Source organism: Acipenser ruthenus, chromosome 7 (assembly GCF_902713425.1).
Source record: "Acipenser ruthenus chromosome 7, fAciRut3.2 maternal haplotype, whole genome shotgun sequence".
Classification (NCBI taxonomy): Eukaryota; Metazoa; Chordata; class Actinopteri; order Acipenseriformes; family Acipenseridae; genus Acipenser; species Acipenser ruthenus.
Window position 1 is genome coordinate 52606032 of NC_081195.1, and position 19986 is coordinate 52626017.

The 19986-nt window shown below is 35.7% G+C and overlaps 2 protein-coding genes across 9 annotated transcripts in view; both read right to left on the bottom strand.

Annotated features, from left to right (window-relative positions):
• Positions 1 to 4272, bottom strand: part of LOC117415233 (filamin-C-like) — a 54770-nt gene extending 50498 nt beyond the window's left edge. For 3 of the 5 annotated variants that reach the window (XM_034921921.2, XM_034921920.2, XM_034921919.2), the window contains exon 1: positions 3397 to 4271. In XM_034921921.2, the coding sequence (XP_034777812.2) occupies positions 3397 to 3769 (373 nt within the window). In that variant the 5' untranslated portion in view covers positions 3770 to 4271. Of the gene's footprint in view, positions 1 to 3396 lie in introns of all 5 variants that reach the window. The other 2 variants (XM_034921923.2, XM_034921922.2) reach the window with 2 other exon arrangements.
• Positions 4273 to 11733: 7461 nt separating this feature from the next.
• Positions 11734 to 19986, bottom strand: part of LOC117414883 (coiled-coil domain-containing protein 136-like) — a 45797-nt gene continuing 37544 nt past the window's right edge. For 3 of the 4 annotated variants that reach the window (XM_034024719.3, XM_034024721.3, XM_034024723.3), the window contains 2 exons: positions 19201 to 19312; positions 11734 to 17813 (listed from right to left, as the gene is read on the bottom strand). In XM_034024719.3, coding sequence (XP_033880610.2) covers positions 19211 to 19312 — 102 coding nt within the window. In that variant the 3' untranslated portion in view covers positions 11734 to 17813; positions 19201 to 19210. The remainder of the gene's footprint in view (positions 17814 to 19200; positions 19313 to 19986) is intronic. The other variant, XM_059027268.1, reaches the window with a different exon arrangement.

Sequence of the window (19986 nt, forward strand, 5' to 3'; positions counted from 1 at the left end):
TCTGAGCAGCCAGGCATTAGCACGATAGGTGTGGCATCTTGGATGCTTTTTCTACCTACCTCTGAACATATATAATTTGCTTCATAGTGTTTCTGGGGCACGTGCCAGTGCATTCCCTCCATACTCCAAACTATGAATTTAAGAGCGCCCTCTTTTCCAATCTCCACTGACTCCCGACTCTTGTATTGGAGTTTATTAATTTTTTTTGCACTTAAAATGGGACAGTCAAGTGATTGAGAAAACAAACACAAAACATAAAAAAACTGTAAGTGGTCCTCATTGTTTTCATAAAAGCTCCAGTTTAAATGCTTGCATTCACCGTTTTTTTATTAGATGCTAAAAACACAAGAAATTGGTTGAATATGACATGAGGAGAGGTTGTGACTTCCCAAAAGCTATAGAGTGCATCAAGACAGATGTAGAATTGCTCAGATCTAATCACTTAGTAATGTTTCCGTTCATCTTACTTAACTGAAGTTTCCGACATTTCTGGGCAGGATTTTTCAAGAGACCACCAGCCATGAGGCCTTATGAAATTGGACACTGCAGCCAAGGAGGAAAGAACTTTGTGAGGCATCCTTCTGGAAAGCTCTTACATATTGCAGTGTCATCCTGTTCCGTACCCTTGTTTCTGCATATGTGCTAACCCACTCTCTCAGTCACTCAGACTCACATGGAAAGGAGAGTACACCGGGCTGCAATGCTGAGCTCAACTGCTAAAATCAGCAGCTGAGGGCCGTTGGCATGAATGTGATCATTATAAAGGTTAGAGACCCAGGACATTGGTCTGTGTGTGTGTGTGTGTGTGTGTGTATGTGTTTGCGTGCATGTGTGTGTGTGTGTGTGTGTTTGCGTGCATGTGTGTGTGTGTGTGTCTCCAGCTTTTCTGTCTTCCACCCTTGTTACATTTCTCTCATAGAGGTCTGCAGAATTTCAAACTATTTGTCACATTCAAAAAAATATTGAATATTACTAATTGTTATTAAAGCTATCCCTGACTCTGACATTCCAAAAGGATCACAACCCTCATTGTAAAACTTTCCACTGGCTGCCCTCGTTCCTAGTGAGAAGAAGAAAAGAAAGACTACTGGTACAGGAACAAAATATGTTATCATCATGGAAAACAATGCGTACGTTGCATAGGGTCACATTTAGAAGGTAGTATGCCTTTGTGATTATCAGGGAACAAGTTAGTGACAAACAAAAAAAAGCAAAGATGGTTCATCCCAAGTGTCTATTAAATGAATGCAATAGCAACATTTTAAAGAATGCAATTAAATTATAGTAGTATATCGCTGTATGCGATTACCATACCAGTATAAACTTAATGTAGAATACCAGTAACATTTTCATTAAGAAAGGGTTCAATGTATAGTACTTTATGGGGCTTTGACCAGCAGATACAGTAAACAAATGAGTCAGGTAGAGTGGATTACAATAATCACTGAGAACACACATACCTGCTTTAGGTACTTACATTGTACCTGCATGTCATACATGTGTTATTACTTGCAGTCTATATAATTATATTATTTTCATTTTGATTTGTAAGACAAAGGGGTCTTCCAGGATAACTTTCTTTTTTCCTGTCTGAAAACATATCCCCAAAGCATAAAGCACTGTGCTAAGTTAACATCATTGTTTTATAAATAGAAAACAAACTGTTGATGTTAAAAAAAAAAGCTTCACATAGTTAACTCAGGGACTTAATTAATAGTGCATTGATGTTTGATTTTCATTTTACAAAAAAATTGTGCAAACTTAGTACAGTAGTAAAAAAAAATTAGGTCTATCAAAACTTTTAGGGTTAATGGATTTCTCAGAATAAATACAAATCAAGACACAAGCAGTATTTTTAACCCATATGTTTACCCTGACCTATCCTTGATTGCTCACAACAAAACTTTATAATAATTACTTGCATCGTCACGCAAGTCTTTCTAGCTCTGGCTCGTATTCAGGCTGGAAATCAATGAGCATAGTAAAGTGCATTGCCCAGTATGGAACAACACTGGACTATTCCTAATGGCCAATATGAAGAAATATGTCTCCATGCCGCTAGAGATTTACAGCAAGTGAAGTGTTTTGTAAAAATGCCCAAAGCCTGGATTTTATTAGCTGCCCCTCATTCAAAGGAGACCCACTCAAACTCAAACTGAGAACTCCCACCAAAGTTCACTAAATGCATCTTCATTATCATGTAGTTCTCTGGTTTCTATCACACACATTTCAAAGACACTTCCCCTTGGAAAGCACTGCATCTAGACACATGGGTTTGTAGCAGAGTTTGAAAGGACTGAAATGGTTTGAAACAAGAAGGATGCAGCAAAGTTTTCTTAGATCTGGACAAAATGTTAAGCTTTGATTCGAACCATTCATTGGCCTTGTGTCCATAAGTGTGATAAGGTCTAGAAAACAAATGGAATCACACTACAAAAATAAAATCAACAGCTATTCAATACTGTGTACCAGTAGTATTCAAACCCTAAATGTAACAAAAAAAATCCATAAACCTAGCAGTGTTTTTATTTACAGTATAATTATTTTGTACACATCATTATTGTGGGTTAAATAAGCTTGTAGAGATAATATATTATTTGTGTATTTGAATGTCCAAATTAGTTACATTAAAGAGAAGTATGCTAAATTTAAACTTAACGCAAAACATTTAGACACTGCATTGTTAAAGACATCATATATTTCGAAACGTGTATAAACCTGGCCAGCATCACCCCACCTGGGTAATACACAGTACTGTATGTTAAACAAATCGCGCTACTGACACTGACCATTTTCGTTTTTGATAAACAAAACAAAATGCGCATTTGCCCTGAAGTTAATGTGACAGAATTTAATGACTAAACTCTTTCAAAATTAGATTACTCTAATTGCATTATATCGACACCACTGCCACAGCTTGTCTGACGTATAACGTAGGCCATTATTAATTGTGTGTACTCTGTATTCCTAATAATATAGTGATTTCACGTATTTAAACCAATATTCTGTTTATCTAGAATTACAATCATTGAACTAGTCATGTAAATACACATTACTTTATACCGTTCTATTAAATTACTTTTAAAGCAAATGCTATTGTGTGACACAGTCAGACACAGTACATTAAAAGGCTACTTAAATAATAAAAATATATTACTGTATTTCAAATTTTTTTACATAGGGTGTGTTTGTACACTACCTTACATGAACACCACAGCTAAGCCCTTTTTATTTTGCAAACATAACTTTTTTGTCTCAAGTACGCCCTCTATCCTCCCAGTTTCTTCCCCGCTATGTGAAATAATGAACAAAAATGTCAACTTTTTAGCGTCAAGACAGTATACGCAAAGCAATGAAGAACAACACTTCGGAAGCAAATAAGCACACATCTCTTACCTATAGAGACCAGTTTGATATGTTCTCTATCCAGAAACTCCAGTGCCACCGAAACATTTTCGAATTTCATCTGTCTAAAGTTAGGTCTGGGGTGGTATTTTCTGTACATTTTCTTCTGACTCAGGACCTCCAACAAACCGATCAGCTTTAGCCCATCGCTCAGATCTTTATGCAGATCGTTGATCTTTTTATTGACGCATTTCAGGTGCTCGTTGCACCATCGGGTGAAAGTGTTCTGTTGGATTTTCTTCCACGGGGCATCCTCGGCCAGGTCCTTCTCTGTGGCAGGCATCTCTTCCTGATCTTCCCCGTTATTGGTGCCTTGGTAGTACGGAGGCTGCTGCTGGTCGTAGTATGTGTTATTGCTCATCATGGTTTCGGTCTCTGTGCCCCTTTTTATACCGCAATCAATGAGGCCAGTATGAAATCGACTGCACGTAGGGGAGAAACAAACAAAACAAAAGAGTTTTGCAGGGCAGTGCCAGGCGCGCGCGCACTCTGAAAACTTTTTTAAAACTTAAAAAAAGAAAGAAAATCACAGCTTCTTGCTAAAACGATCGCGCTTGTCAAACCAAGCAAATCTGTCAGCAAAATGATAAATTAAGGAATCCAAGTTTCGTTTTGAAAACAGCGAGTCCTCTTTTTAATTGACAAACTTGTGAGAAATATCTTATCTGGTTCTTAATAGAGCTTAAAGCAGGGTAGGAAATTTCAAAGAGACGGCAGATCGTGAAGTAGAAAAATAAAGAGAGGTCAGTACAGCTGAGTTAGAAGAGACTTGTTCACTTGTCACTAAATGAAGAAGGAGGCAAGACGGGGGTTTAAAAAGATTTGAGAACCCCTTAGCACGTCAGAGGGAAGGATTCTCTGGAATGCCTGTGCCATGACCATATACAACTAAAGGATGAGTATTTTTCTAATCCTACTGAGATAATGCTATGGATCTGGATTGGGTGCTAAGGGTAGCAGGGACAGCGATTGGCTCGACCGCAATGTGTTGTAACAGTTGTGACAACTTGCTTTATTTTTAGGCACTCCAAATCAGGATCTGGGTGGGCTGGAGTTTTCAGATGTTGCCATTAACACAGGAGGAGTCAAGGGTTACAATTACACTCAAGTTAAGAAAAACTTAAACTGGCATCACAACAATTCGTTTATTTGGTTGAATTTTGTTCTGTTGTTTGGCTTTGATCCGCTGTGATTTCGTTTTAAATATTTGCATTACAAGGTCGGATTAACATAGTATCCCCCTGTGGAGTAAATAACGTAAATTAAGCCAGTGGATGCCCCGTTGAAATGATATCATCCGCTATTCTGGACCCAGGAAAGGATAACACAGAAGAGAGTTTCAATACTCTATGGTTCTAGCTCTCCCCCTCAGAATAGATTTTATTTTGGTCATAGCCTTTGGACTTGGGTAGCTCCATTTATTAACTATGATGCTAACTATGATTACTTAGCTCCAAAGCTATGTAACACCCTACAATGAAAAAGTCCTTTTTAATAAACAAAATACAGCTCTGGTAAACAATGTGTCTGATGAATACTGTACTTCATGACTCAGCAATTTCTGAAGAGAAAGGTCAGAAGCGTTTTTGGGAAGGTGTATATCTTGTATAGCTTAACATGGGCACTTTTTCAAAGCTTTTTTTACCCTTTTTATTTTTCTTATTATTATTTGTTAGAAACAAATTGAGTTTATTTACAAGTCTTTAAATAACCAGTTATTTATTTCTAACATTGTAATATATTACCATGATACTTTTCGAAAACTGTTTAAATTGCACTACAGCTGTAGTACTTTTCAAAATAATATACAATTTTATATATGTATTACAAGTATCTTTAACATACCATAAATCTACTTTAAGATAACACTCCAGAGGAGAAAGGGAGTGGAAAGCTGCTGCTGATGAACTATACATGGGGAAGTTGTATTGTCTTAACAAAAAAACACAGGAGGAGGGGGTTCTAAAATGGAAAGTTTATGAATCGGACCTAAAGGTTTTTATAGGTAATTTAACACCCAATGGAAGGACCATAAGTCTTAAAAGTTTGTAAAATGCTAGAAATCTTTTTATGTATTGTGTTTGATTAACAAAAACAATGTTAGTTGCCTATCCAATTAGGAATTAAACAGCTATTCAGACTCATATATATATATATATATATATATATATATATATATATATATATATATATATATATATATATATATATATATATATATACACTCAGACTGAAAATCAATCTTGATAAAGCTTACTGGCATTTCTTGAGCGCCGTAAGCGATGTACTAATACATCATGGCTAATGATTCCGGTATTCTATGGTTGGCAGTCATGAAGGTAATGTACTTTCTATTTTAAAAACATCTCTTAACTGTCTGTTTCAGAATGTTCTTTTCATTAATGTTACACAGCAGTACCCTTGGTGACTTTGCAGTGTATAAATAGTGTAATACTCTCATTGCTGCTACTCTTGGCAGTTGACTATTACTACTAAATTCACTGAACTGAATGGCAACTTGGTATTTGCAGCTATAGTTTTCTTCTTTGTATTTTAGTTTTTTATTCAAGATGTTAAAATGACTTTTAAATAATATTGTTGTGGATTTTAGATTGCATATCACTCTGTGTGTGTGTGTGTATATATATATATATATATATATATATATATATATATATATATATATATATATATATGTGTGTGTGTGTGTTATATATAATATTGTTGTGGATTTTAGATTGCATATCACTCTGTGTGTGTTTTTGCTTTTTGTTTCCTGTTTATAAATGTTGTAATTCCTGAAATGTGCTTGATGATTGGAGGCACATGGAATTGAAGTCCTGTGTTTACTCACTGAGCAGGTACAGTATGTCTGACAGCTGCAAGCCTCCCTCACTCCACACACACACAACAAACAATGTGACTCGGGGGCGGGGGGGGGGGGGGTGTTATAATAGTGCTTTTTGGTATTAAGATACACTCTACCATTGAGTGCTGTATTTTATAATTATTCAAATTATGCGGCAAATACCTTTTTAATAAAAAAAAAAACGGTGTTCATAAGTATTAATAAAGAAGAAAAAGTGAGTCACAGTTAAATTCTGGTTTTTTTTTAATTAAATCACATTACTAAAATCTGAAGAAAAAAAAAACAGAACAAATATGTTTGCCATATTTTATGGAAATCAAAGAAGACACATACAATAAAGCAAAGAAAGTTCACTTAAAAAAAAAAAAACTGTTACAGCACTGACTACAAGATGCCTTTTTTTTTTTTTTTTAAATATAACATTAAATCCAGTTATGGCCAAAACATATGACTGTATTTAATCACATTAGTAATAATAATTGCATAGCAGAATATGATTTTAGTGGTGCACTAGGATTCAAATTAGCATTGGTAAATGTTACAAATGCACTGTTTACTGTGTACTAGGATTGGAGCATTTTTGTACAAATGTAACAGGGTATTTTTAGAAACATGTGTTGTTCACCAAAATGTTGTAATTTTAAAACGTATCCACATCAAGACAGCACAGCACAAAATAGTTTGGAAACTGTGACAGGCGACACTTATTGGCTGATAAACTAGCATTTTTGTTTCTTTGGCTAAGGCTGGGACCAAATCAAAACTTTGACAACCCGCTAATCGCACTTAACAAAACTGTATTTAATAGCGTTTTCTTTTTATGAGTAGAAGAAATAAGATAGTTACAAAAAAAAATAAAACGCTATTAAATACAGTTTTGTTAAGTGCGATTAGCGGGTTGTCAAAGTTTTGATTTGGTCTGGGCCTAAGGCCACAATGTGAAAGTGCTACCATCATATACCATCATATACCACAAAACAAACGGGAAAGTAAAGATTTAAAAAAAAAGTTCACAAAAATGTTGTGTCATCCCAAGTAATCGGATAATATCTAATATAGTTTGCCGTCCCCTTCCTTTTTGAGCATTCATGTTACTACACCATATACAAAAAACGTATGTATTTCCATATATAATTAAAATTACATCTTTCAGGACCTGCAACATAGGGAGTACAAGCAAGGTCCTAACAGTTTTTCTCTGACCTTTCACATAGGAGTAACAGAACAATGCTTCACTTTGAACTTGCGACTGCATAATAATAATAATAATAATAATAATAATCATAATAATAATAATAATAATAATCTTACCTTGTTTCATTCTTCAGTAGCCACTGTTTGTCTATCCATGGTTGTTGTAACGGTCTTCTGCCATTTTAACAGAAGCTATGACAGTGAGTTATTGGAAATACTGGACTTGCATTTTGCATTTGTGCCCTATCTTTTGCTGTTATATTCAGTGCTAATTTAGATTTGTTTCCAGAATTCACTGATGGCCTTATGAATCTCTCCATAGCTGAACTAAAGCTTGCACTGAAACCCCGCCACACTTCTCACTATACAAATAGCATGCATGCGCGCAAGTGACATGTACAGTGATAGCAGGGAGCAAATGTTTGAGTTTTGGGTTTTTTTGCAAAAAAATTGAAAGTTTTCTGAGAGAACAAATTCTATGATTTTTTTCCGCAATCACGGAATCGCGGAATCCTGGAGGGACTATATATATATATATATATATATATATATATACTGTGTATATATATATATATATATATATATATATATATATATATATATATATATAGAAATGAAATAACAAACAAATCCTTTCAATGTGTAACCTGTAAAATATGCACAGTAATAACCAATGACTGTGTATTTGTAGTCCATGGAACACCAGCAGTCCTTGGTATCACATTACATCCCAAACCCAGAATAGGTCCTGAGTCTTACTTGTTGACCCCCGCGTGCTGGTGATCTCATCCAGCTATAGTCACTTTCTGCTGGAACCTAATGGATCCTTTCAGTAACTTGAATAAACAACATATATACTCTTCCTTAAAGAAATGCCCTACCCAATTATAATAGCTTGGAGGGACTCAAGCAGAAAACCTCAAACAAGACACACAGGAGAAGATCTAGAACATAATCATTTCCAGTTGACACAAAAAATAAAGATGAAACAATCACACAGGACATAAGAACCAAGCACAAAACATACAGAGTCAGATCTATTGCAAAGTTATAATAGTATAACATGAGAAAGCTTGGTTAGAATATCAGGCTTCAGACCTACCAGAATGGATGGTTACACCGTGTAACAAATATATTTTTTTTTTGGTTCCTGGGTAGTAAGTGTTATTTCCTAATTGCTTATGCCTCAAAAGTATAGAAAATGGCTATTATTCCCCGCAAACTTTGCTTTTGTGACCAGGACAGTGATATTTTGAAATTTACCTATTTCCAATGAGAAAACGGGCGAATTTGTGTCTTTTCATTCACATAAAGTCAGAAAAAAACAACATATGAATCCAAATTAACATGTATTTATACTAAAGTAATACAAAAATGACTACAAAAGATTTAGAAGTGAGTATTTTTCCGAGATTTACGATTATAGTGTAAATCACTTTCACGAATCAGCCCCCAAATGTAGTCTCCCATCATGTTCTCGTTATAGTGTCCTTCATTGACAGCTCATCCAGGAGCCTCAAAGCCGTGCTGCTCCATAATGGTAACAAGTACCCGTCTCTTCCCCTGGCTCACTCGGTGCACCTCAAAGCGGATTACAACAGCATCAAGACCTTGCTGGACGCCTTGAAGTATGATGAGTACGGCTGGGACCTCCGGAAGGTGCTGATGCCACCACTGCACATCAAATTGGGCCTTCTGAAACAATTTGTCAGAGCTCTAGATAAGGAGTCGGCAGCCTTCAAGTACCTTCAAGACTTCTTCCCTAAGCTGTCTGAGGCAAAGGTCAAAGCCGGTGTCTTCGTCGGACCACAGATAAAGAAGATCCTGGAGTGCAATGAATTCCCCAAGAAGCTCACTAGTAAGGAGAAAACGGATTGGAACAGTTTTGTCGCAGTGGTTCGGGGCTTCCTGGGCAATCACAAGGCCGAAAACTATGTGGAGCTGGTTGAGACTCTGGTGAAGAACTACGGCACAATGGGCTGTAGGATGTCCCTCAAAGTCCATATCCTTGATGCTCATCTTGATAAATTCAAGGAGAACATGGGAGCGTACTCGGAGGAGCAAGGTGAGCGCTTCTTTAAAAGTTGCAGAATTTATGTGGTGCTATTGGTACCATCATATGTTCAGTAAGTATATGGTCAGGAATTCTGAAAAACAAATCAAATTTTACGTTGCTTAACAGTACCATTGGTGAAACAAATACACTCTTTAAGGATATTTTTTGTTTTTATTTGTTTCAGATCTTTACAAAATATACAGCTTACCAAAATACTCACAATTTGTCAAAACAACATAGCCATCTAAAAAGCAAAACATATCAGGATTTTTACAAACTTCTTAGAAAACACATTACATTCCAGCTGCACAGCTATTTCACATACAGTCACCACAGCTTCATATACACTGTACATCAACACGGCACATGAAATAGTTTAATACATACCAGTACTAAACATATTGTATATTTTAAAGTAAAGCTTTTAAATAAATGTTCACATTTCCTAAATATAATGTAAGTATTAATTCAAAAATTGTTCTTACAAAGAAAAAACATAAAAAATAAACATTCAGTAAGCTTTAGTGGTGGTTCTTGAGTTCATCTGGAGAAAAGTTCTGGACAGGTTTTGATATGACCATTTAGCACACTTCAGATAGTAGGTTTGTTCTAAAACCTGGGCTGAACTTTTAAGCTCCAGATGGGCAGTAGGGCAGTTTATATGATATTATATACATAAAACACTAATTATTTTGAGTAGTACAACAAACCTTCAATTGTAGGATATGGTGACAAATCCTGCCTTTATCAATACAGCACCCATACAATTTTAATAGCAGGATCATTGTTCAACAACATAGTGTCAATGCAGCAATAATGGACTCCCTTGTAAATGACTTTCTTTCAAAATAAAATAATAATATATCCTGTTGATATTTCTCATAGTTTTCAAAGCTATAGTTTACATGAATTATATAGATCCTCCAAATAAGCTTCATGGAATCTTGAGAAACATTTTATTTGAAAATAAGCAGGGGTGTAATGATGCATATAGGTCATTATACAATGTGTATCACAATATGCAGTATGTACTGTATCATGATACATGTAATAGTCCTGATGAGCTACTTTGTAATAAGTAAGAAGACACCATGATCATGAATGGTGGACTATTTTTTTTAAAGGACAGCATTTAAATGATAGGGAGATTGTATATCCATGCCAAGTATTGTATAAAAACAAATTCGGTGGACTACAAGTAACTATGTACTGTGGTGCTATCACAACACACACCTCTATTACCATAGGATACATCATGTAAAAAAAAAAAGTATGCAGTGATTTGTTACACCTCTAGGGATATCATAAAAAAAAATGTCAAACATAATTATGCATCACCTGCTTGGGACCTAAGCTTTTAAGAATCTCCATGAAGCTGGTTTAGACTGCTGTTGGCATCTTTAATACAAATGCATACTAAACATATTTAATCCATCCATTAAATAACTTGTGTTAGGCTAGATTGTGTAGTTTATTGATTTAATGTATATATATTTTCCCAAATGCTTTATAAATAAATAAGTGTATATATATATATATATATATATATATATATATATATATATATATATATATATATATATATATATATATAATACATGGATGAAGGCTATATTTGCATCCTGTGCCATTAAAAAAAGGCGTAATACCACAGTACCGACATCAAAAAGTGATAATTCCTCTAGAGGAAACCTTGACCCATTCAACTCCTCAAGACCATCACTTTCAATTCAAACACAAAAATGTCTAGTTTTCAATCACTCGACAACACCCACAGCACAGAAATGTTCATTAATGATCAACAAAATGAGAATACGTTAAAAAAATTATTTAAAGCTGGTACATTCGTATCTCAGAGAAAATGGAGAGGAACGGGAAATTAAAACAAGGTAAAGGCAATCATCCAAATAAAGCTGAAGCACTAACGGATAACGACATCTGTACAGCACTGAAACACTGCGTTTAAAAAAAACCGAAATTACTTCTGAACATCATCTTCTTTAATATTAGAATCACAAGGGTTTGCATGTATTATAAAAAATAATAGAAGGGCCTCTTCAGTGAGTTACAGGAAAACAATTCCATCTCGACCTTCTGTCTCGTCATTTATGACGTCACAGAAACCCTAGATGGAATTATTTTCCTGTAACTCACTGAAGCCCATCTATTATTTTTTATATATATATACATATATATATATATATATATATATATATATATATATATATATATATATATATATTCAATATAATGTATTGTAATTAAGCCTACAATGTTGTCAATAAAATTGTAATTGTTTACAAAGAGTGTTTTAGCACAGTATATTTTATTGTTACTTAAAATACCTATTTATCTACATGTAAAATTAACGTATTAGAAAACACCATTTGATTTAGGGGCTTTCAAGTTTTTGTCAAAAATGACATGGGGGCTCTCGAGTGGTGTATCCAGTAAAGGCACTCCACGTGGAGTACAGGATGCGCCCTATAGCCTGGAGATCGCAGGTTCGAATCCAGACTATGTCATTGCCGACCGTGACCGGGGGTTCCTAGGGGGCAGCCGCCCAGGTAGGGAGGGCTTAGGCAGGGCAATCCACGGTTTACCGCGCACCAGCGACCCCTGTGGCTGATAGGGCGCCTGCAGGTCTGCAGTGGAGCCATTCAGATTTGTGTTGTCCTCCGGCACTATAGGTCTGTTGGCTTCGCTGTGGATCCGCAGTACGGATTGGCAGGAACATGTTTCGGGGGACGCGTGTTTCAGCCTCTGTTTCACGAGCCGCCTGGGGGTTGCAGCGGTGAACCAGGATAAAAATGATAATTGTGCATTCCAAATTGGGGAGAAAACCGGGGTAAAAAACCATTGGCGACAACTAAACTTTTAAAAGAAAAATGACATCAACACAACAGAGAATTAAATTATACTGATAGAAGTATAGAATGTACACATCCTTATTATGTAAACTGCCCAAGTGGTATTTTTCACTGTCCACAAACTCTACACTACAATTATGCTTATTATGTCAGCAATATTGTGCTAATGTAATAAGATTACTACATTTTGATAAGGGAAGACTAGGTATTTACATTTTGTGCAATCCATTAGCTGCTAACCACATAATGAAAACAGATTATATTTCACACAGACAACTATCCCTCAAGGCCTTCCCAGCCCTCCACACCAGATTTCTAAGTATAACCAAGAAAGTAAACATCTTTAGTAATAAAGGCTGTTTACGTAATGGTCATCAGTTCTGTACTTCAGTTATAATATAACAATATGGGGCCTGTCTTTCACAGCACAGGCCACAGCCAGCTGACTGAATTACTTGAGACATAAATGGCAACATAATTTGCCAAAGTCTGATCTCAGCTCCTGCACAGTATTTCAAATAAAGTCCTGCAGTATGTGCCCTATGAGCTTTCAGCTCAATAATGGGCTTTTTCATATTTAATTGCAATATGCCTAAAGAGCATGCAGGTAACTAAAAGTAAGCCTTGCTGTGACATGCTCAGAAAGTAAATCTGAAGGAATTTCAGAATTCCTCAAAAGATAGGCAGTCCATACTCTCCTTCTGCAACCCTGTTCAAATTTTCAAAGACACAATAAAAGAGGAATTTCAAAAGGGATTCAGTGACTAAATAACCTAGACGGACCCACAATAATAATAAAATCTAAACAGCGTAACATTATCCAGATGCAGTGTGCTCTCATACTTGGGCAAAGTATGTTTTATTATCACCATTTGGTGGTGCATTATTTTACAGTACAATCCATCTTTTTACTTCTTTTCTAATCTAGATGAAATTAGGAAGATAACACATGTACAGTATCACAAATCTGAAATGTGGTGCTGTAATAAGGGGAGTGTACAGTTATAATTTTTTTTTGCTTGACTAAACAGAAACAATGTGTTGTAAATGATGGAGGATTTTTCAAAATGTATGGTAAGGAACAGGTTAGCTATCTGGATTTGACTACACCACTTGCATTATTTTATATATGCTGCACTGCATCATGGAAAGCCAAAAATTCTTCATTTCACAAAAGCATTGAACTGAAAACTCTCCATGGAACCTGTGTCAGTAAAAGTGATGGGCAGAACTTGCAAGTGCTCCACTATTGAGCAATTCTGCCAGACAGTAACCCTGCCCACAGGCCAGCTCAGTTTCAGAACCACTCCTAGCATCCCAATGGCGTTACACTGGGATACTTATGATAGTAGAGTTCACCAAAACAATATACAGTAATATACGTTTTTATCTTCATGTCATTACACCAAAGCACAGTTTGCACACAACTATTAACAAACCACTTAGGCACATATTTTATAAACCTTTTCAGTTGCTAGTTTGATTCTCCTTTTCAAGTAAAGACTGTGGTAAATTTATCTTACTGTCATGTGTGTATAGACTGTTGAACCATTTTGTCACTTCTTAGAGAGTTTTCATTATTGCTTTACAGAAAATGGAAAACCTTTTGCATGCCTGTTATCAGAGAGAAAGAAAACTGTGCATGCTTCATAAAAATAGCATATGCATACATATAAATATAATTTAAAACAAGGCAGCAATGGGTTTTTGGCACTCCCCTAAGAAAGCTTTATCTCAAACAGTTTTGAAACAAAAAATATTGCTTTAGATAATTGTTATTACGTTTTCACAAAGCTTTAACTGATACGTTTTTTAAAAGTCTGTTTTGAGTATAATTTTTTAAACACCAAATAGTTACAATAATGGAAACGTTGTTACATATATCAAAACAGACTTTTTCTGTGTTAAGATTTTGTCAGTAGCCCCCATAGTTGATTCAGAGATCAAATTAGGACCTCAAGGGGAAATTTTTTTTTTTTTTACTTTGGTATTGAATTTAGTGCTCAAATAGAAGGGTTGGTGGCATTAGGGTGTAACATTTTCCATTTACAACAGTACTAAATGCTGAACCACAACCCATTACTACCTCACATGTAACAGAGGGAGAAAAAAGATTCCTTCAGGGCTACCAGATAAATTGCATGTTTACAATGTATCTACTTGACTCTCATAAGATTGAGAGTATACTCTGATCCTGAAAAAAAAACAAGAAAAATCCATTCTTCACTTTTGTGACTAATAAAAACTAAGCAATCTCATTAGACCCATTTTTAAATATAATTATATTAGCCAAAGTGTAACAATAAAATGGTGTTATAGAATTCATCAGACTGATTTGCTTGGGTACTATCGCTCAAGCTTCCCAAGAACATGAAAATTGTGCAAGTTTCTATTTTGCCCTAGGAATGTGGGTATGTGGATATCATTATAAAAGCCATTATGAGGGTACAAACATGGTAGCGTATTTCTCAAAATGCGTTCAACAAGGGTGAAGGGGACAGTAAAAAGAAGTCACTAGTTCCATCTGTCATCTACAGTAAAATCCCATCACTCCTGTAGACATGAAACTGTGTAGTGGTATATATTTTTTAGATCAAGCAATACCGTTTTGTGAATGTACACTACGATACTTTAGAGACATGAATTTGATTTCTTTTTTTTTTGTTGTACCATATGGCACATGGCTATTTCAAAGATGCCTACTGACTGAAGAACTAACACAACCAGTTTAAATTAGTAGTGCAGCTCTATAAGAGAATTCCCATGTGCAGGGGTATGAAAACAATACTGTGTTTGTTTATTTCACTTCAGTGTTGTCTCTTTTCCAATACTTGTTACACACCTATTTAGTCAATGCAAAATGATACAACTGTAGTTGTCAAACAAATACATAAAGTCAATGTAAAACAAGAGACATTACAAGTATGCAGTACAAGTTAATGGGTGAATCAATAAAATTGAAAGTTATGTGATCTAACTTTCTTTGATCTTTATCATTTTATACTAGTTTCAAATGCATCTATTAAAAATTGTAATAACGGTCACACTTTATTTTAAGAGATACCTATTAACTAGTAACAACCAGCTAATAAACATGTTAATATACATATTTATGTTTCTGTTAATTGTTAGTTAATATATAATAGCCCAGCTAAAACATCAGAGCCTTATTGATTATCAAGTTCCGGTCGATCATATATTTGAAATCGGTTCAAATTGTTACTGTAGTAATGTTTATCAAATTAAATCAGGTTTTCATTAGCAGGTATCTTAACAAACATTGTTCATTTTGAGCTAAGGGTAAAGTAATATAACAGGCAGTGTTGTGTGATGCACTGCTATTCTGGATTCTGGTCCCTGTTGGTGAGATGAGATTAAAAGCTATATAACACGAATGCAGACAAGCCCAGCTCTTTCGCATTGTGGTTAACAGTTAATAAACCAAAGAAAATAGGCCTTTAAAATAAAGTGTGACCGAAATAGCTGTTTAAATATTTATATTTTTTTGACCCATAGTGTCTCTTGCAAGTTGTGGCAGGAATAAGTCCAAACTGGTTCATAACAGCTTTGATGATATAATACTCTTAACAGGATGATATGTGAGATGCATGTGATGTTCTTGGCCAGCAATACTTGTAAAATAGATTATTAATCTCAAGTTACTTCCTAGCACAAGACAGGTAAAAAATAAATAAAAATACCATGAATGCAAAACGCTGAAAACTAATATGCTGAATGTAAATTAATACTTTCATTTGCTTCAATTCAAAAGTTACACAGGCTAGTAAGTTAATTGTTGCAAAAGTGGTGCAGAAATATTGTGTACTGAAACATTGTGCCATAGATACTGTACAAAGCTTTACTATCCTCGTAAGACTACTATTTTATACAAATACAGACCTGGGAGTAGCTCCTGTATATTATTCATAAAACATTGATTGCCCAGGGCCTGAAAGAAAGAGGGAGCTTGAAGAGAGAAAGAAACCCCTGGACCTCTGTCTAGAGATTTATAGAACCACACATTGGAAAATTGCAACCACAGAATACAGGCGGACTATCCAGAAATGTGCAACATTTCAGTTCAAGGATCAGTAAAGCTTTAAGTGTTCTGATTAGGTTTCAGTCAACAACCACAGGCACATTTTTCCAGACTTGCCATTACCTCCAATGGAGTGACAGAGTTATTTGCAATAGTCAAGAATTTTGAAGGAAAGGTTTGTGAAAATGGTAGAGAAAAACAAGGCCGTAATTAAACATTTAAGAAGGATTATTCCTTGTGTTTGTAGATCCTCAGCAGAGAAATGCATGCAACTGCTCAGTGCACAGAAAAGGTATTTCATTCAGCGGTGGTCCAAAAAAACAATGGTAGTGTGAGTATCTGATAGGTAAGTCTTTACGTCAGATGAAACACACAGATGGACAAGCAAAAAGGTTTGCAGCCACTGAGAGGCCTACCAATATAAATAGTGAAAGGAAAGCATGCTTTTAGGTAAATCAAAAAAGGATATTTCGATGAAGCATTGTAAGGAAACAGTGTTTTCCTAAAATAGATGTCAATTTGTTTGTATTTTTAGGATTTGTTATACTCTATAGTAAGTTTTCCTTTGATTTTGCAGCTAGGTATCTTTCAGGATTGCTTGGACTGCAGGTCATGTTTAACCAGCAATTTTGAACATCAAGTGTTTCTTTTTCTTTGCATGTTGGTCGTTAAAAGCTAATAACATCAATTTGTAAGGCAGAATGACCCTTTATATTGTTCCAAATAAATAAATACATATCAAATTCTGTAGCATATTCGAATGAACTTAGTGGTGGCATGTGAGATTTGCAGTCCCAAAATGCCACCTGGCCTCTTATAATAACACAGTATGTTTAAGATCTTATAAACAGACCCACATATTTATAATGCTGAGGTGACTCTAAACAAGGCATTTTGAAATTAATTCTGATCCACACTGAAGGGCCAAGCTCTAAATTAACAATAATGAAGAATAAACAGATGGATTTAAAAACTTGCAGGGAACCGCACTGTTGGCATATTGCTTCCCCTTCTGACTTTTCATCTTTCTTGAAATAATGTAGTGAGTATGCATCCAAAAGGTATTCTACAGTTTCTTAAATGGTCATCCAAGGAATAACAGCTCAAGCAACGGGCGGGGAAACGACAAATCCACAGACTGTTGACTAGTTGTCAGGCAGAGATGTCGTCAAACCCCAATAATATGTTGGGCGCAAAGCCGAGCGGTGAAGCGGCAGACAGAAGCGTTGATGTGAGGGAGTGTTGCCCTTGGAAGTGGAATGCTGCTGGGAGACCCCAGTGAGATCCTCAGGAGAGTGCCCTGGTCAAGCTTGGGAAGATCAGGACAACAGCTGTAGCTACAGCCACCACCATCAGTGGGCTCCAGCCTCCCGTAGGCCCCTGTGAACACAAGGTAACAGCTGTCACCCACACACAGATACACACTGACACACTGACTGCTGTTTATACAGGCTACTGAGCTCCATATGTGCCAGATTCTCTGATCACTCCTCATCAAGGCCAACCTTTATAATTCTGTCAGGCATTGGTGTCCCTAGCTAGTTGTAATTTGTTGCGTGTATAATTCGGAAAAAGATGTAAAAGTAGCACCCTAACACCCACTTCAAACTGTCCCCTTGTTGGCCTGTAGTCTGTAGTCAGTATCACTAATGTAATGCATACCACATACTTTTCTTTACCTTATCATTATATGATTACAAAAATGTGTTTAGTTCCAAATTATTTCATGTGAACACCTCTTTTCAATTGTTTCCTAAGTGCTCCCAATTTAGCCCCTGTTATGTATCAAACGGATTGTTTATTAATAAAATAGTGGCTTTTGGACTGTGGGGTGCTGGCCAGGATGGACTTAATCATATATTTAAAATGAGAAATCTGCAGAATGCTGGCATTAATTGAGTGAGAGTTTACTCTCAGCTGGATAGCAATGTGTTATTATCACATCAAATGAGAACTGTGCCATTTTGCCTTGGCAGGTGATCCCCTTCATAAATTGCAAATGAGTAAAGATTCTGGTGCAAAAAAAAGGGCAGATAGTGTGTTACTTCAAATTTCTACAATTTAATTTAGAGGCATGCCATGCTCTGTCTCAGTTGTAAATTATTGATTGGCTTTCTACATGTGGCAGCAGCTGTGGCATTCCTAGTGTAACTGCCAAATGACATTCATGATGTAGTGTCTTATTTGTTGTGCATTCCTCACACTTAAAAACAACTTACCTATAGTTAAAAAAAAAACAAGGGTGAAAACATAACCTTCATTTTTTTTCAATTTCTATATGGTATCTTGCTATTGTGGTATGAAAATGTTGGTAGTGTCATGAATGGAATAAAAAACTTTAACTCACAAATATATACTACAAATGAAAAATGCTACTGATTCCTTCTTTTTTTTTTTAGTCACACTGTAGCACTATTGACAAGCTACATGAAAATAATATATGATCTTGAATTTTAGGATGCATTATAAGCTCAGTGGTGCCTTGACTACATCATCATTTATATAATTTGTTTTCCGGTTAATACTGTCCCAACTTTTATTGTGTATTCATGTAAATAGAATATAAGTTATTATAAAATACACATAATTCACAGCTAATGCTAGATTTCATCAAATACAGACCAATTAACTGTTTAGTTTTATTTGTGTTTAAGGGGCTTCCTAAATTGAACACTAAAATTAACGATCATCAAGCAGCACTTTTCCATAGAACTTTTTAGTTGGACCAGTTGCACTTTCGGAAGAGAAATAAATAGCATACCGGTACCTTGTCACCTCTAGAATGAAGACTCCGCCCACCAGCACCAAAGTAGGGCCACTATAACAATCATTCCTATTAGGGGGATGGACAGAACAGGTGGCTCAGGGGTAGGAGAGTTCTGAGGAAAAACAAGGGCAGTGCCATGTGAGGATGAAAGGGAGGGTGGAATAAAAAAGAGGTAAACCAGAAAACAGAGAAGAAAGAAGGAAAGGAAGAAAGAAACGATCAAATGGATAACGCAGAAAGAAAGAAGAGACAGATTTTACATGAATTAGATATAAAAGAATAAAAAGAATAAATGAGGGTACAGGCACAAGAAAGACATGGTAAATACAATGACAGGGAAAGAGAAAGAAAGAAATAGAACGTGATTATAATCCAAGCCAGACAGGGTTCCTCACAATGAGTTAACCCCCTCACTGTAGTTCACATGTACGGAAGCAAACTGCTGTGACACTGTTTGACAGCACAAGCAAGTTTTGATTCAGTGAAGGGGTTAATCACAGGGATAACAACAGCTATGATAGACACATGAATGGCATGAGACACAAAGGTCTGACATTTAACATGTACTGTACCTTCCTTAGGTACAGGCGTATTTGACATGCGCATCCACTGCCATCGCTTACCTTGCATCTCTTAGATTCCCAAGAAACTAGTTTTATTGCTTTGAATTTAATCGTGGCTCATCACTCTAAATTTCTCATTATTGTTGTAACTCTAAAGTGTTCTGTGGTATTTATTTCATTCTTGTCATTGACAATATTATTATTTCTATTATTAATATTATTA